At 41.5% G+C, this 17,317-nt stretch overlaps 1 protein-coding gene across 1 annotated transcript in view; it reads left to right on the forward strand.

The window, feature by feature from the left end:
* IGF2R (insulin like growth factor 2 receptor) overlaps positions 1–17,317 on the forward strand; it is a gene marked incomplete in the record, with an annotated part of 598,770 nt that overhangs the window by 216,932 nt on the left and 364,521 nt on the right. The window contains 2 exon segments of the mRNA XM_053711175.1: positions 8,273–8,420; positions 11,540–11,717. Of these exon segments, the coding sequence (XP_053567150.1) occupies positions 8,273–8,420; positions 11,540–11,717 (326 nt within the window).

Consider the following 17,317-nt stretch of genomic DNA (forward strand, 5'->3'; position numbering starts at 1 on the left):
CCGTGATGGTCACCAGATCGTTATCAGGCGATTTTGGCCCAGAAGCCGCACCAGACACTCCTGAGACGGCTCTCCAGCCGAAGACCGCGCTCAGCTCCCCCCATGCAGCACCGGTGGGGGGGGGGGGGGGGGGGGAGTGAGTGGTGCCGGGCGGCCGAACAGCAGAGGAACGAGCTGTACTCCAGGTCCATGCTCCCAGACCGGGCCCAGCTCCCTCCCGCGCAGCACCGGTGGGGGAGGGAGAGGGACGAATCCTAGCCGATAGGACCGGCAGAGAGGGCAGCCACTGAGAGGTAATTTGGAGCACAAACTTTCACGCTAGGCTGTCAGGGATGGCCAGTGCAGGGAAGGGGGAGGACCAGGGTCCGATGAGGGTGTCTCGGCTCCGGAAAGAAAAAGCAGCCAAGGAAGTTAGGCTTGTTTGTAGTAGAGGCAATCCAGCATAATAAAGCCACATGTAGCGAGAAACATCTTTAGCTTTGTAATAACATCAGTGAGTTGTAAAGATGTTATCTAAAGGCCAGGTAGCTGATGATTAGGGTCCAACAGTGGGGTGGTGTGCCACTGTTAAGGGTTCCGGAGTGGTTCTTGTAACTGTCCAAGGGGAAGCCGCAGACCAGGGGCTGGCGCAAAGAGAACACCGCCAATGTCCAGGAGACTGGAGAGACGAGCTAAGCTGCAGCTGTGTAGCTCCTCCTCCACCGGAACCAACAGCTTATATTCACATTTTAATCCAATAAATGTAATATTCTAACTAGAGTTACTGTGCCTTTAAATGTTAAAAGCAACGTGCTAACTCTACATAACATCTATTTCATTAAAATCCCTATGTTAATTTACATGTTGAAGGGCCTCCTGAACCATCTGTATTCACAGTTTGATCAGCAAATTTTAATGTTACTGTGTCATTTAAAAATAATATCAACTGCTTTATTTATGCCAAAAAATTAAAATGTGTAACATGTAACGTCTTTACATTTGACCTACATATCCCCATACCTCAGCTAATTCCTGCTGAGGTATCTGCTTGCCACCGGATGGGAGACTAAGTAGTTGTCGAAGAAATTAACATAATACCCATCCGGTTCTATATAAAGGCTAAAAAATTAGAATGTGAAGCCTCTCTGCTGCGTGACCTAACGCAGCAGAGAAGACCCACCATCGCTCTCTGCATCAGATAAGCGCTGAGAAAATGGCGCACTTTAACTCCGCCCACCGTGGGCGTACTCAATAAACTTCCCGGGCGGCAAATACCTTAGCAAATAAGAGCCCCCAAGCATTCCCGGTCAGCTGTTTGAACAAAAAAAAAAAAGCCGTTGGGAGTTATAAACGGTCATCAAGTATAAATATGGAAGTAGATGTATACTGATATAAACTGTATGCCCCAAATAAAAATATAAAAGCCATTTCTCCACATCCCCAGTGCCTGCATAAACTGCCCTATGACCTATCCCTACTAGGGATAATGTCCTCTTGTGTCCATGTATGAATAAAGTGCCAATCTTTCTGTGTATATACCCCAGAAATGAAAATTAGCACTTACCTTAGAATCTGCCTGGCAGTAAGGCAGCTCACCCTGCTTGTGAAGTCCTCTCCCTCACATTGGCCTGTGGAAATAAAAAGTACTGAGTATTTTTCTCCCTCAGACTTTCACAAACAGGGCAGCATGAAGATATGGGAGGCGCAGTGAGAATTATGTCCCACAAGTTCCCATTGCTCTAAAGCCACCAAAGCTCTACTGAAGAGACTGATATGGACTACGGCTAAACCCCAGGACAAAGCAGCACAATCTTGCACTACTTTAAAAATAATAAACTCTTGATTGAAGAATCTTTTCTAACACCTCACTTTACCACATTCTATCACTAACGTAGGCAAAGAGAATGACTGGAGTGGGAGGGAAGGGAGGAGCTATTTAACAGCTCTGCTGTGGTGCTCTTTGCCGCCTCCTGCTGACCAGGAGGTGAATATCCCATTAGTAATTATGATCCGTGGACTCATCGTGTCTTAAAAAAGAAAACTGTTGAATTATAATTAAAAAGAGTGCAGGGTCGTGGACTCTCCATATCCAGAAAGAAAGAAATTTATCAGGTGCATACATTTTTGTTTTCTGTCCTATGACATGGAGAGTCCACAACGTTATTCCAATTACTAGTGAGACCCAATACCCAAACTAGAGGACACAAATTGAACAGGGAGGGAGAATAAGGCAGGACGACCTAAACAGAAGGCACCACCACTTGAAGAACCTTTCTCCCTAAAGAAGTAAAGTATCAAATTTGTAGAATTTGGAAAAAGTATGTAGAGAGGACCATGTTGCCGCCTTGCAAATCTTTTCCACAGAAGCTTCATTTTTGAAAGCCCAAGAAGAGGAGACAGCCAAAGTGGAATTAGCCAAAATTCTCTTAGGAGGCTGCTGTCCAGCAGTCAAGTAATTCAAACAAATCAAACTTCTCAACCATAGAGAAAGAGTAGTAGAAGTGGCCTTCTGACCCTCACGTTTTCCATTGAAAACAACAAACAGGGCTGAAGATTGCCGAATTTTTTTTGTAGCTTGTAAGTAAAACTTAGAGCGTGCACAATATCCATGTTATGCAAAAGACGTTTCTTATGAGAAGAAGGATTAGGACAAAAAGGAACAACAATTTCCCGATTTAATGTTTCGATCCGACACCACCTTAGGGAGAAAACCCAAATTAGTACGAAGGACGGCCTTCTCTGCATGAAAATAAGGTACGGGAAATCACACTGCAGAGCTGAAAGTTTAGAAATTCTGCAAGATGAAAAAATAGCAAGGAGAAACAACACCCTCCAAGATAATTTTATATCAACAACATGCATTGGCTCAAACGGAGCCTGCTGCAAAACTTTAAGAGCATGATTGAGGCTCCATGGAGGAGCAAAAGGATTAAACACAGGCCTGATTCTAACCAGGGCCTGAACAGACTGGTAAGTCTGACAGACGTTTGTGCAAAAAGATAGCTAATGCAGAAATCGGACCTTTCAGAGTACTGCCCGAAAAATCCTACTCCAGGCCACCTTGAAGAAAAGACAAAATCCGGGGAAACCTCACCCGGCTTCAGGGGAAACCCTTACATTTGCACCAATATAGATATTTACACCATACCTTATGGTAAATTTTGCGAGTAACATGTTTGCGAGCCTGAAGCATAGTATCAATGGCCGCTTCAGAAAAACCATGCCAAGACAGAACTAGACATTCAATCTCCAAGGAGTCGGCTTTAGAGAATCCAGATTTGGATGGAGGAAAAAACCCTGAATTAGAAGGTCCTTCCTCAAGGGTAACCTCCAAGGAGGTAGAGATGACATCCTTACTAGATCCGCAAACCAAATCCTGTGAGGCCATGCAGGAGCTATTAGGATTACCAATGTTCTCTCCTTTTTTATACGAGCAATGACTCATGGAAGACGAACAAACGGAGGAAAGAGACATGTCCGCTAGAACATCCAAGGAACTGCTAGAGCATCTATCAGAAAAGCCTAAGAATCTCTTGACATTGAACCATACTTTGGAACCTGGGTGTCTTGGCGGGACGCCATCAGATCCAACTCTGGAACCCCCCACTTGAGGGTTATCTGAGAGAACACTGCCGGATGGAGAGTCCACTCCCTGGGATGAAAGGTCTGTCTGCTCAGAAAATCTGCCTCCCAATAGTCCACTCCTGGAATGTGGATAGCAGATAGGAGACAATCGTGAGCTTCCGCCAACTGCAGAATGCGAGTCACCTCCTTCATGGCCAAGGAACTCCGAATTCCTCCCTGGTGGTTGATGTAAGCCATTGAGGTGATGTTTTTCAACTGGTATCTGATAAACCAGACTAAAGATAATTGAGGCCAAGCTGTCAAGGCATTGAAGATTGCTCTCATCCAATATTTATATGGGAAGAAAGACTCTTCGCGAGACCACAGGCCTTGAGCTTTCAGAGAAACCCAAACAGCTCCCCAGCCTAACAGGCTGGTGTCCGTAGTCATAATTACTCTGGAAGGTCTCAAGAAGCAAGTACCCCAAGACAGATGTTCGTGTGAAATCCACCACTAGAGAGACTCTTGATAATGGATCCATATTTTTCCATGCGATAAATCTGAAGAGAAAGGCAAGAAGTTTGGATTTCCTGACGAAACCCTGAGGAATCTGAATAGGAATTTTGAGTCTAGGATGGGACGGAAAGCTCCCTCCTTTTTGGGAACCACAAAGAGATTTCAATAGAATCCTTGACCAATCCACAGTATAAGAAGGCCTCCCTCTTACCTGATTGAGGAAAGTCTTGACACGAAAAATCTGCCCCTTTGGAGGGTAAGATTTGAATTCTATTTGTAACCCTGGGATAATATGTCCACAGCCCACAAAAAAAGTTTGAGAAACAACCTTAAAGTGAAGGTAAAATTTGACATTATTGAAGATAACCTAGCATTTATCTATATGTCACTAATATAGTCGATACAGTTTTTTTTCTGCTTACTTCAATATTTTCCAATCAAAATTATATCTCAAAATCCCTACCGCTTATCTCACGACTCCTCCCAAGCACTACTTCCGTCTTTTTATCTTGCGGACTACTTCAGCTCTCCCGCCCGCTCTCTGTCTCTGAAATGCGCGTTCACACTGCAGTATCTAACTGCGCATGCGCTAATCGCCGAGGCTGCGAACTACTGCGCAGGTCACCGGCAAACACTATTTCAAAATGCGCTTCTATTGTAACATAGTATTGAATGAATACTCTCTGTATCCAAGCACTCCGTAACAAGCAGATGATGTATGAAAGGATGCTTACTTGGAAGTAAGACGCATGTCATCATCAATCAGTAAAGTAATTAAACAGAGCATGCGTAGAGGAGTAAAGGGGCGGATGACGCGGAGGGATGGCCGAGATTTCAATTAGAGCATAAAAACACATGATAGCAAAAAAAAATTATTATGTATGGGTTGTATTAGAGGATGGTAAGAGCCATTCTAAAGCTGATAACTTTATCTATACGAAACAATATTAAAAATGATGAATTAAACTTATATTGATTTTGCATCCCTAATGCTATGCTTGATAGAACTAGAGGTAACTTTACCTTCACTTTAACTCTGTTCCATATCGTGAACTGGAACTGTCACCCCCAGAGAAGAAAAAACCTTTACAAAGTTTAAGAAGGTTTCTTTCTCCACCTGGAAAGTAGATAATCTTGACAGGAAACATCTTCCTCCTGGGAGGGCAAGATTTTGATCTTATACTGAAAACCTGGGAGAGAACTTTCACTACCCATTGGTCTTTTGGACAGCAGGAAATTACTTCTGAGCATATAGACAGTGTCATGGCAGTGCCTGGATCTGAACCTGGGATCCTGTTTCTCAGCCTGTTTCTCTTTTCCTGCGCCCCCAGAGTTGTTTTGAAAACTGAATCAGGGCGAATTGCTCGTACTGAATTAGACTCGGCGGAAGACTTCTTGGATTGCTTTAAAGCCAAGTGTGGCTCTATGAGGACTATGTCTGCTCAGATTTAGAAGATGAGTAGGAAACAACGCCTAGACAGAACTGTTCTGTCTTCTCCCTTTGATAACAAACAAACTTCAAAGCTAAGGCCACTAAAAGGACCCCCTTGAGTACTGGAAAGGACACAGCAATGCCTAGGAACAATCCTGAGACCTAGGCTGCTGATTCTATCTCAGCTAGATACTCTGACTCTGAGATTTATTGAAGAAAAATACATGAAAACCATACATGTCATCTATATAAACTAGTCGCCTCAATATGAGAAAAAATATCATATTAAATGGCTGTACTAAAAAACATAGAAAAATATAACATACATGTTGGTAAAAGTCTACATAAAATTAAAGGAATACATATGATACGGGCATATGAAAAAAAGCCTTCATATTAGAGAGATTAATACATGGAATCTCTGTATCAGAGAAAAGTCAATATAAAATAAATTTTAGGGCACTAGGTAGCCAAAATCCTTCATGCTACCAACAGCGTGATAGTCTCCTAATATGAAGAGACTCCTATGCATATGAATACACCTAAAATAAATCTAAATTAAAATGTGACAGATCATATACATAAAAACTGCCACAAGATGGCAGTAAATGACTCGAAATGTCATGTAAAAATACTGACAAAAAAGTATTCCATTTCCTAATAGAGGCTTAACTAACTTATATACACATAAGACTGTTAAGTCTCAGCGAACAAATCGGCTTATAAGACCACCAATATAAAGTAGCCTATTTTAACAAGCATTATAAATCACCCACAGGGGAAAAGAAAGTCTCCACACTGAGACCTGGCATAAGAATTTGGGAAAGCGCTTCTAATGGATATGGCGCTAAAAGCTTTTAAACAAGCACACAGTCGACCAGCCAACTGTCGGGAGGAAAAAGATGGTGCCTGCACGAGCATAAAGCGCAATAACTTCTCACATGCATAAGCGAGTAGAATATAAACATTGCGCATATGTTAAAACGCTACACTAAACTCCCAATTTAACATCTTACTTACGGTATTAGACAGTATTGATAGCGCAATGGCTTTGGCTATGCTACAGCACTGTCCGCTGACTTGCATCTAACTGACGGTTAGGAAAGAGAGACTTCTCCTAAAAATAAAATATATTTAATCAGCACTGCTGCTATATGTAAGCAGAATAAATTACAAGTATTTAATAGAACACAAAAAACTGTCGGCACTGCAGAAAGCAGGACGACCAAATACTGGACCAGAACCCAGATGCACTGAGTGCAATCCCTCTGAGGTGGATGGCGCCAACTAAACTGCCATTCGAGATGTCAAATAAAAGAACATCACTCAGTACATGCTGAATAAAGCTCTAACTAACCGAAAAAAGGGATAATAAAAATTAAACCCATACAAGTAGTCTTCATAAGGAGATATTAAAAAAGAATGCATAGAAACTGTTAGCCTACTTAAATGAAACGTTCGGTTGTCTCTAAACATTTTAAAAGGGAGAGTGAATCTATTCTGGATAAAAAACTTCACTAGAAGTGATAAAGTCTGAGGCCAAAATCTACCTCCCTGATTGCCCACCCTCACTAGAGGGTACCCAGCATATAAATAAAAAGTCCCTCACCCCTATTATGCCTAAACCACTAGCCATGGGGACAGAGATATAGGGACTCACTGTTTGAAGTCTTCAATCTTCTCACCGACTCTTAGGTTTGACAGAATCATCCGTTCCCTGCCAGGGACCTGTAGAGAAAGAAAGAACAGAGTAACCAACCCTGGCTTTCTGACAAGGGGTAGCAATAATGTTAGAAATAAAGCAAAGACAACCTTGCTGCTTTCTAACTGCTAATAGCCACCATTACTCTTACTAAAAGGATTACATTTCTTCCGACACCAACTTTGCACATCCTTCATTGACGGAGGCAATGAGAATGACTAGGGATTATGGGTAAGGGAAGTTACATTTAACAGCTTTGCTGGGGTGCTCTTTGTCTCCTCCTGCTGGCCAGGAGTTGAATATCCCACTAGTAATTGGAATGACGTCGTAGACTCTCCATGCCATAGGAAAGAAATTGAATGCCCTATTGGAATCATGAAAGTTTAATTTTGACTTGACTGTTCCTTTAATAAATTTGTATAGGGTATAGACCTATATTAAAGAGATGGTAAAGTCAAAATTAGAGTTTTATGATTCGTATATAGCATGCAATTTTAAAAAACAAACAAAAAACTTTCCAATTTACTTCTATCTAATTTGCTTTTTTTCTATTAGTATCCTTTGTCGAAAAGCATATGTACTGTGTGTATATACTCAGCTTAATCAATGCTCTACTGGGAGCTTGCTGCTGATTGGTGGTTACACACATTTCTTTTTGGCTCAACAGTTGTCTTCAGCTATCTCCCAGTGGTGCATTGCTGATTGTTGAACAAATAATAAGAACATTAAAGGGATATGAAACTAACATTGTTTTCTCTCATGATTTAAATAGAGCATGCAACTTTCTAATTTACTCATATTATCAATTTTGCTTTGTTCTCTTGGTATCTTTATTTGAAAAGCAAATTAGATACTAGAAGTAAATTATAAAGTTATTTAAATGTAATGCTATATCTGAAGCATGAAAGAAAAAAAAAAATGGGTTTAATGTCTTTTTAACAAACGACCCTTGCCTCTAAAACAGCCTCTGTTGCTGGAAAGTTCCTTCAAGTAAATTTACATTTGTTAATACATAGGAGAAAACCTCATTGTATAGACTTGCACGTAAAACTAATTTAATATAACCTTTCACGTTTAAGGTTTTTCTTTCGATCTGTCACCTTTGACCAAGAAAAGTGGAAGCTACAATCTTTCTAGTGACGGTTATGACTTCTTTATCAATGTTTGTGGCAGCATTCACGAAGCACAATGTGGTGAAAACTCTGGCGCATGTCAAGTGACAAAATCGTAAGTGTTTGCTGTTGTATCAAGTTAGTACGCCCTCCCTCAACTCTCACAGGCTCCAGAATAGGTGATCTTAGACCATGTGCAAATGCCCAGCCACACATTTAGAAAGCAAATTAAAGTACATTTTAAAATTTGTCAGAAAAAATATATACTGCTCATTTAAAATTCAGGCAAGTGCTATTGCATTGTCTTTGTATTATGCTTTTCACTGTACGACTGCAGGTTCTCACAAGAGAACCTGCAGTCCGTATTTAACAAGCAGCAGTCATCAGACCGCTGCTTCCTTAACCTTTCACCACCTATTAGGTGGCAAATTTCAATCTCCCCGGTCTCGTCCGACGGGGGAGATTGACAGCTCCTGCCCGCGCGTGATTGGCTGTGAGCAATTGTCTTGTGCAATGCGGAATTTAGCCCGGCAGAGGCGAGCTGTGGCAGACAGGAGCGTGTATGTGCACCCCTGTCCGCCGCAGCTTGATAAATCAACCCCCTTGTACTCAACAGCATTGTGAAGACAATCTATTAAAACAGGGTAACCTATTAAAGCCAAGCGAACCAAACTGTTCTGGCTCCTATTTGTTTCCAACATGGTCCAAAGCTGCCTGAATCTAATGTAGTGCAGAAAACATACTCATCGTTATCTGCACTACTTTCATCAACTGAAGGTTCACTTCAGGTTCTGTGTAAATCTGAATTTATCTGTAGCACAAACAACCAGGCCTAAACACTTTTACAGTGATCAAATGCATGACTGAATGCGGTGTTGGTGGTAAGATATGGAAATGCAGTATTGTTTTTACTACTGTTAAACGGACAGTAAATGATTCATATATTTTACCTAATTGTGCAGCATTGTATTCCAGGCATAATATATCAATTACTCTGGAAAATAAATATGAAAAATTTACAAACATGACAAGCCATTTTAGATTTTTCTTGAGGGTATTTCATTTAATAGAGCAAACCCCATCTATATTAGATTGACAAGCCTCCTGATATCATATGATACATGTAAGAAAGTTCTAAAAGCAAGAAAAGCTTTTGTGCAGATCAGCTTGAACCATATTAAAGGGATACTGAACCCAAATCTTTTCTTTTGTGATTCAGATAGAGCATGCAATTTTAAGCAAGTCAGCCGTATTGAATCAGTCCAGGATTAGACCCAACTGCTAGAGTTAAAATTTAAACACACGCTAGCACACTTAGAGGAACCAGGACGTGACCCACTCGGGAAAGAAAAAACGGTTAGTATGCAGGAAAAGGAAACTGTGTACTCACAGATGATGCAGGGTCACGGAACAGGTTCTGGATGAGATGAGGGAGTACAAGGTACAGAAACTTTTTTTAATTTACTAATATTATTTAATCTGCTTCCTTCTCTTGTTATCCTTTGCTGAAAGGTTTATATAGGTAAGCTCAGGAGCAGCAGAGAACCTAGGTTCTAGCTGCTGATTTGTGGCTGCTGATATATAACAATTATTATTGGCTCACCAATGTGCTCAGTCAACAAATGATACCAAGAGAATGAAAAAAATTAGATAATAGAAGTAAATTAGAAAGTTGTTTAAAATTGTATTCTCTATCTGAATCATGAAAGCAATTTTTTGGGTTTCATGTCCCTTTAAGAGATTCGGCAGCAGAGTAGTCAGGCAGGTAATGGTCAAATTATCTTTTAAAGCAGATTAGAAGAGCAAAAACTCACGGTCCCAAAAAGAAGCAGGAAGCAGGCAACGCTATCCGACAAACGGGCACCAGAGAGAAGTCCCGCCGGGGATTTAAAGGCCAGTGACGTGGGGGCGTAACACAGGAAGGCTGCGTCACGTTACTAGGCAAGGTGTTGCGCGGATACAGAGAGAGATCCGGGAGCCGCGGCGACACAGCAATGATTGGGTCATGACAGCACCTTTCTAATTTACTCCTATTATGAAATTTTCTTTGTTCTCTTGCTATCTTTATTTGAAAAAGAAGGCATCTAAGCTATTTTTTGGTTCAAACGCTGGACAGCACTTGTTTATTGGTGGGTGAATTTATCCACCAATCAGCAAGAACAACCCAGGTTGTTGACAAAAATGGGCCGACATCTAAACTTACATTCTTGCTTTTCAAATAAAGTTACCAAGAGAATGAAGAAAATTTGATAATCGGAGTAAATGAGAAAGTTGCTTAAAATTGCATGTTCTATCTGAATCACGGTAGAAAAAATTTGGGCTCAGTGTCCCTTTAAGGGCCTGATTACAACTCAACCTTTTTGCGGGCGTTGGGTATCGCTCGTGTTACAAGTTGAAAGTAAACTGTTTTTGCTTGCGCTCAATAACCTATTCCCCCATATAAGAAATCAATGGAGCAAAATAACACCATTCTCGCACACAAACCCAATTGCATATTCTCAAGTGCGCTAACCCGATATAAAAATATCTATTTCACATACCAATGTTTTTCTCATACAATAATATGTTCTATTTATTCATAAATACATATTGCTATATATGTCTGATGGGTTTTTGCACAAACATATATTTATACAGATTCTAGATATATAACTTTATTGTGTAATATTTTTTTAAATAATTTTTATTAGATGGTTTTATTATGAAGGTAACTGTACTTTTTTAATGTGTTTTTGATTGTTTTGTGACACTTTTTGTTTTGTTTTGCAAAACAGTTAACCAGAACCTTGAGGACGCACTATCCTGACGAGGATTAACTTCAATTGCGCTCAAGTGATCGTGTTTACTTTTAACTTGTAATACGAGCGAAAAACCAGACACACGCTAACACCCTCGATAAACCCCTTTGTGCCCGCGCCCAACTGTTAGCGCTCCGCTTGTAATTCAGCCCTAAATGCTGTAATACTATTGATATAATGTTGCATAGTGCAATTTGGTGCATGCCGAAGCAGTAAAGATTAAAAACAGTGGGATGATAATATGGAGGAATCCAAAACATGTGGGATGAGAAAGGAGTTAAAGGGATATATTGATAAAGGAGGGAGTGAGAGTAATAGAAAACTGTAAAACATTTCTTAGTTTGTTAAAATAATGATGGAAAACGTGTGTGCACTTGTGTGTGTAAGTTCAGTGAACATAAAGATTGACCACAGATATATATTGTACTTTCTACAGTAAAAGTGAGTATTGGAATCTTGGAAATTCAAATGCCTTCCTCTCATATTATGATGGAATCATTAAACTAAGTTACAAGGATGGAACACCCTATCATGATGGAAATCAAACTCCTCGTTCTTCACTAATAACATTCCTGTGTGATAAAGATTCAGGCATTGGGTACCCAGAATATCAGGTATGTAGGTTGCACAACAAGCTGAAAGACAAACATACTTATTAATCTTGAGCTTTTTTTGGACCTTCACCTTCAACCTAAGTAGAATTAAAGGAATAGGAAAATATTTTACCTCACAATATCTTCAGCTCACCAGAGTAAGTGATCTGTGAACAGTTAAACTTTAGCTGGTCTCCAGCTGCAAGTTGAACAACAACAAAAAGAAAAAAAGACAATATCCAATTAGCATCAGCAGTTCTGAGGTCATGCATTTCTTTATTGTATTCTCATGAGATTTCACCAAAATCTTCCTTAAACTGAATAGGGAAATAGCATGACTGTGCCTGCACATGTCAGATGCACACTCCCTTGCAAGTCCTGGGACTAGCATTCTGATTTACAGTGGGGTGTGAATACTTGAGACATTTTGAGGTAAATATCTTCTTTTTTTACATAGAGCTAGTCAGTTTTCTAGTCAGCTTGTTATAGCTATGCTGCATCACTTTCAAGTGCGTCCACATTTGGGTATAATGTTCCTTTAAAATAACAACAGCTTTAGCGTTGGCAAAAGGTTTACCTAGATATACTTTTCTCCTGTTAAGTGTAGTCAGTCCACGGGTCATCCATTACTTATGGGATATTAACTCCTCCCTAACAGGAAGTGCAAGAGGATCACCCAAGCAGAGCTGCTATATAGCTCCTCCCCTCTACGTCATACCTAGTCATTCTCTTGCACCTAACTAATAGATAGGACGTGTGAGAGGACTGTGGTTGTTAAAACTTAGTTTTTATTTCTTCAATCAAAAGTTTATTTTAAACAGCACCGGAGTGTGTTGTTTTTTCTCAGGCAGTATTAGAGGAAGAATCTACCTGAGTTTCTGTATGATCTTAGCGGACGTAACTAAGATCCATTTGCTGTTTTCGGCCTTCTGAGGAGTGAGGTAACTTCAGAACAGGGGACAGCGGGCAGGGTTCACCTGCAAAGAGGTATGTTGCAGTATATTATTTTCTATGGAATGGAATTGACTAGAAAATACTGCTAATACCGATGTAATGTAAGTGCAGCCTTAAATGCAGTAGTAGCAACTGGTATCAGGCTGATATGTATGTATATTTACACTGAAGTATTTCTGGGGAATGGCACTTCACTAAGAAACTACTGTATACATATAAATTATAGCCTATTCTGCAGTGAAAGCGACTAGCAACAGGCTTTTTAATAACATTTCTTAAATTTATGTTTAAAACGTTTACTGGCATGTTAATCGTTTTTTTCTCTGAGGTACATGGTATAAAATTTTATGGGCTTAATTTTCCACATGGCTTTCGTTTGTTTTTGAATAAAATCAGTTTACTGAGCTTCCCCACTGTTGTATTATGTGTGGGAGGGGCCTATTTTGGCGCTTTATTGCGCACTAGAAATTCAATCACAGTCTTCCTTGTTCTCCCTGCATGATCCAGGACGTCTCTACAGAGCTCAGGGGTCTCCAAATCTAGTTTGAGGGAGGTAATCACTCACAGCAGACCTGTGAGATTGTGCTTTGACTGTGAAAAAATCGTATATACATTTTAATTGTTATCCGGTTTTGATATTAAGGGGTTAATCATCCATTTGCTAGTGGGTGCAATCCTTTGCTAAATTTATGCATTTACTGTAAAAATTTTGTTGCTATAACTAATCCGGTTCATTGTTATTTCAACTGTGACAGTTTTGTGTGCTTCTTAAAGGCACAGTAACGTTTTTTATATTGCTTGCAAATTTATTTGAAAAGTATTTTCCAAGCTTGCTAGTCTAATTGCTAGTTTGTTTAAACATGTCTGACACAGAGGAATCTCTTTGTGCTATATGTTCTAGAGCCAATGTGGAGCCCAATAGAAATTTGCGTACTAATTGCATTGATGCTACTTTAAGTAAAAGCCAATCTGTACATTTAAAGAAAATTTCACCAGACAACGAGGGGTAAGTTATGCCGACTAACTCTCTTCACGTGTCAGTACCTGCATCTCCCGCTCAGGAGGTGCGTGATTTTATGACGCCAAGTACATCAGGGCGCCCTTTACAAATCACTTTGCAAGACATGGCTAATGTTATGACTGAAGTTTTATCTAAGTTACCAGAACTTAGGGGTAAACGCGACCACTCTGGGGGGAGAACAGAGTACGCTGAGAATACTAGGGCCATGTCTGATACTGCGTCACAATTTGCAGAAAATGAAGACGGAGAGCTTCATTCTGTGGGTGATGGATCTGATCCAAATAAACTGGATTCAGACATTTCAAATTTGAAATTTAAGCTTGAGAACCTCCGTGTGTTACTGGGGGAGGTATTAGCGGCTCTAAATGATTGTAACACGGTTGCAATCCCAGAGAAAATATGTAGGCTGGATAGATATTTTGCGGTACCGACGTGTACTGACGTTTTCCCTATACCTAAAAGGCTTACAGAAATTGTTAATAAGGAGTTGGATAGACCCGGTGTGCCTTTTTCACCCCCTCCTATATTTAGAAAGATGTTTCCAATAGACGCCACCACACGGGACTTATGGCAGACGGTCCCTAAGGTGGAGGGAGCAGTTTCTACTTTAGCTAAGCGTACCACTATCCCGGTGGAGGATAGCTGTGCTTTTTCAGATCCAATGGATAAAAAGTTAGCGGGTTACCTTAAGAAAATGTTTGTTCAACAAGGTTTTATATTGCAACCCCTTGCATGCATTGCGCCTGTCACGGCTGCGGCGGCATTCTGGTTTGAGTCTTTGGAAGAGACCATTAGCTCAGCTACATTGGATGAGATTACAGACAAGCTTAGAGTCCTTAAGCTAGCTAATTCATTTATTTCTGATGCCGTAGTTCATTTAACTAAGCTTACGGCTAAGAACTCCGGATTCGCCATTCAGGCGCGCAGAGCGCTGTGGCTTAAATCCTGGTCAGCTGATGTGACTTCTAAATCTAAATTGCTTAACATACCTTTCAAGGGGCAGACCTTATTTGGGCCCGGTTTGAAAGAAATTATCGCTGACATTACTGGAGGTAAGGGCCATGCCCTGCCTCAAGACAGAGCCAAACCAAGGGCTAGACAGTCTAATTTTCGTGCCTTTCGCAACTTCAAGGCAGGAGCGGCATCAACTTCCTCCACTCCAAAACAGGAAGGAACTGTTGCTCGCTTCAGACAGGGCTGGAAACCTAACCAGACCTGGAACATGGGCAAGCAGGCCAGAAAACCTGCTGCTGCCCCTAAGACAGCATGAAGAGAGGGCCCCCGATCCGGAAACGGATCTAGGGGGGGGCAGACTTTCTCTCTTCGCCCAGGCTTGGGCAAGAGATGTCCAGGATACCTGGGCGTTAGAGATCATATCTCAGGGATATCTTCTGGACTTCAAAGCTTCTCCTCCAAAAGGGAGATTTCATCTTTCAAGGTTGTCAACAAACCAGACAAAGAAAGCGGCGTTTCTACGCTGTGTACAAGATCTGTTACTAATGGGAGTGATCCACCTGGTTCCGAGGTCGGAACACGGTCAAGGGTTTTACTCAAATCTGTTTGTGGTTCCCAAGAAAGAAGGAACCTTCAGACCAATCTTGGATTTAAAGATCCTAAACAAATTCCTAAGAGTTCCATCGTTCAAAATGGAAACTATTCGGACAATCTTACCCATGATCCAAAAGGGTCAGTACATGACCACAGTGGATTTAAAGGATGCGTACCTTCACATACCAATTCACAAGGATCATTACCGGTACCTAAGGTTTGCCTTCCTAGACAGGCATTACCAGTTTGTAGCTCTTCCCTTCGGGTTAGCTACTGCTCCAAGAATCTTCACAAAGGTTCTGGGTTCTCTTCTGGCGGTACTAAGACCGCGAGGAATATCGGTAGCTCCATACCTAGACGACATTCTGATACAAGCGTCAAGTTTCGAAGCTGCCAAGTCTCATACAGAGTTAGTACTGGCATTTCTAAGGTCACATGGGTGGAAGGTGAACGAAGAAAAGAGTTCTCTATTGCCACTCACAAGAGTTCCTTTCTTAGGGACTCTTATAGATTCGGTAGAAATGAAAATTTACCTGACAGAGGACAGGTTAACAAAACTTCTAAATGCTTGCCGTGTCCTTCATTCGATTCCACACCCGTCAGTGGCTCAATGCATGGAGATAATCGGTTTAATGGTAGCGGCAATGGACATAGTTCCCTTTGCACGCCTGCATCTCAGACCACTGCAACTGTGCATGCTAAGTCAGTGGAATGGGGATTACTCAGATTTGTCCCCTATGCTGAATCTGGATCCAGAGACCAGAGATTCTCTTCTATGGTGGCTCTCTCGGCCACATCTGTCCAAGGGGATGCCCTTCAGCAGACCAGATTGGACGATTGTAACAACAGACGCCAGCCTGTTAGGTTGGGGCGCTGTCTGGAATTCCCTGAAGACTCAGGGATCATGGAGTCAGGAGGAGAGTCTTCTTCCCATAAACATTCTGGAATTAAGAGCAGTATTCAATGCCCTTCTAGCTTGGCCTCAGCTAGCAACTCTGAGGTTCATCAGATTTCAGTCGGACAACATCACGACTGTGGCTTACATCAACCATCAAGGAGGGACAAGGAGTTCCCTAGCGATGATGGAAGTCTCAAAGATAATTCTCTGGGCAGAGTCTCATTCTTGCCACCTATCAGCGATCCACATTCCAGGTGTGGAGAACTGGGAGGCGGATTTCCTAAGTCGCCAGACTTTTCATCCGGGGGAGTGGGAACTTCATCCGGAGGTCTTTGCCCAAATACTTCGGCATTGGGGCAAACCAGATATGGATCTCATGGCGTCTCGCCAGAACGCCAAGCTTCCTTGTTACGGGTCCAGGTCCAGGGACCCGGGAGCGGTTCTGATAGATGCTCTGACAGCACCTTGGACCTTCAAGATGGCTTATGTGTTTCCACCCTTCCCGATGCTTCCTCGATTGATTGCCAGGATCAAACAGGAGAGAGCATCGGTGATTCTAATAGCGCCTGTGTGGCCACGCAGGACCTGGTATGCAGATCTAGTGGACATGTCATCCTGTCCACCTTGGTCTCTGCCTCTGAGACAGGACCTTCTAATTCAGGGTCCTTTCAAACATCAAAATCTAATTTCTCTGAAGCTGACTGCATGGAGATTGAACGTTTGATTTTATCAAAGCGGGGATTTTCTGAGTCAGTAATTAATACCTTAATACAGGCTAGGAAGCCTGTTACCAGGAAGATTTACCATAAAATATGGCGTAAATACTTACACTGGTGCGAATCCAAGAGTTACTCATGGAGTAAGGTTAGGATTCCTAGGATATTGTCTTTTCTACAAGAAGGTTTAGAAAAGGGTTTATCTGCAAGTTCTTTAAAGGGACAGATCTCAGCTCTGTCCATCCTTTTACACAAACGTCTGTCAGACGTTCCAGACGTTCAGGCCTTTTGTCAGGCTTTGGCCAGAATTAAGCCTGTGTTTAAGACTGTTGCTCCACCGTGGAGCTTAAACTTAGTTCTTAACGTTTTACAGGGTGTTCCGTTTGAACCCCTTCATTCCATTGATATCAAGCTTTTATCTTGGAAAGTTCTGTTTTTAATGGCTATTTCCTCGGCTCGAAGAGTCTCTGAGTTATCGGCCTTA

The sequence above is a fragment of the Bombina bombina genome, chromosome 4 (genome assembly GCF_027579735.1).
Source record: "Bombina bombina isolate aBomBom1 chromosome 4, aBomBom1.pri, whole genome shotgun sequence".
Taxonomy (NCBI): Eukaryota; Metazoa; Chordata; class Amphibia; order Anura; family Bombinatoridae; genus Bombina; species Bombina bombina.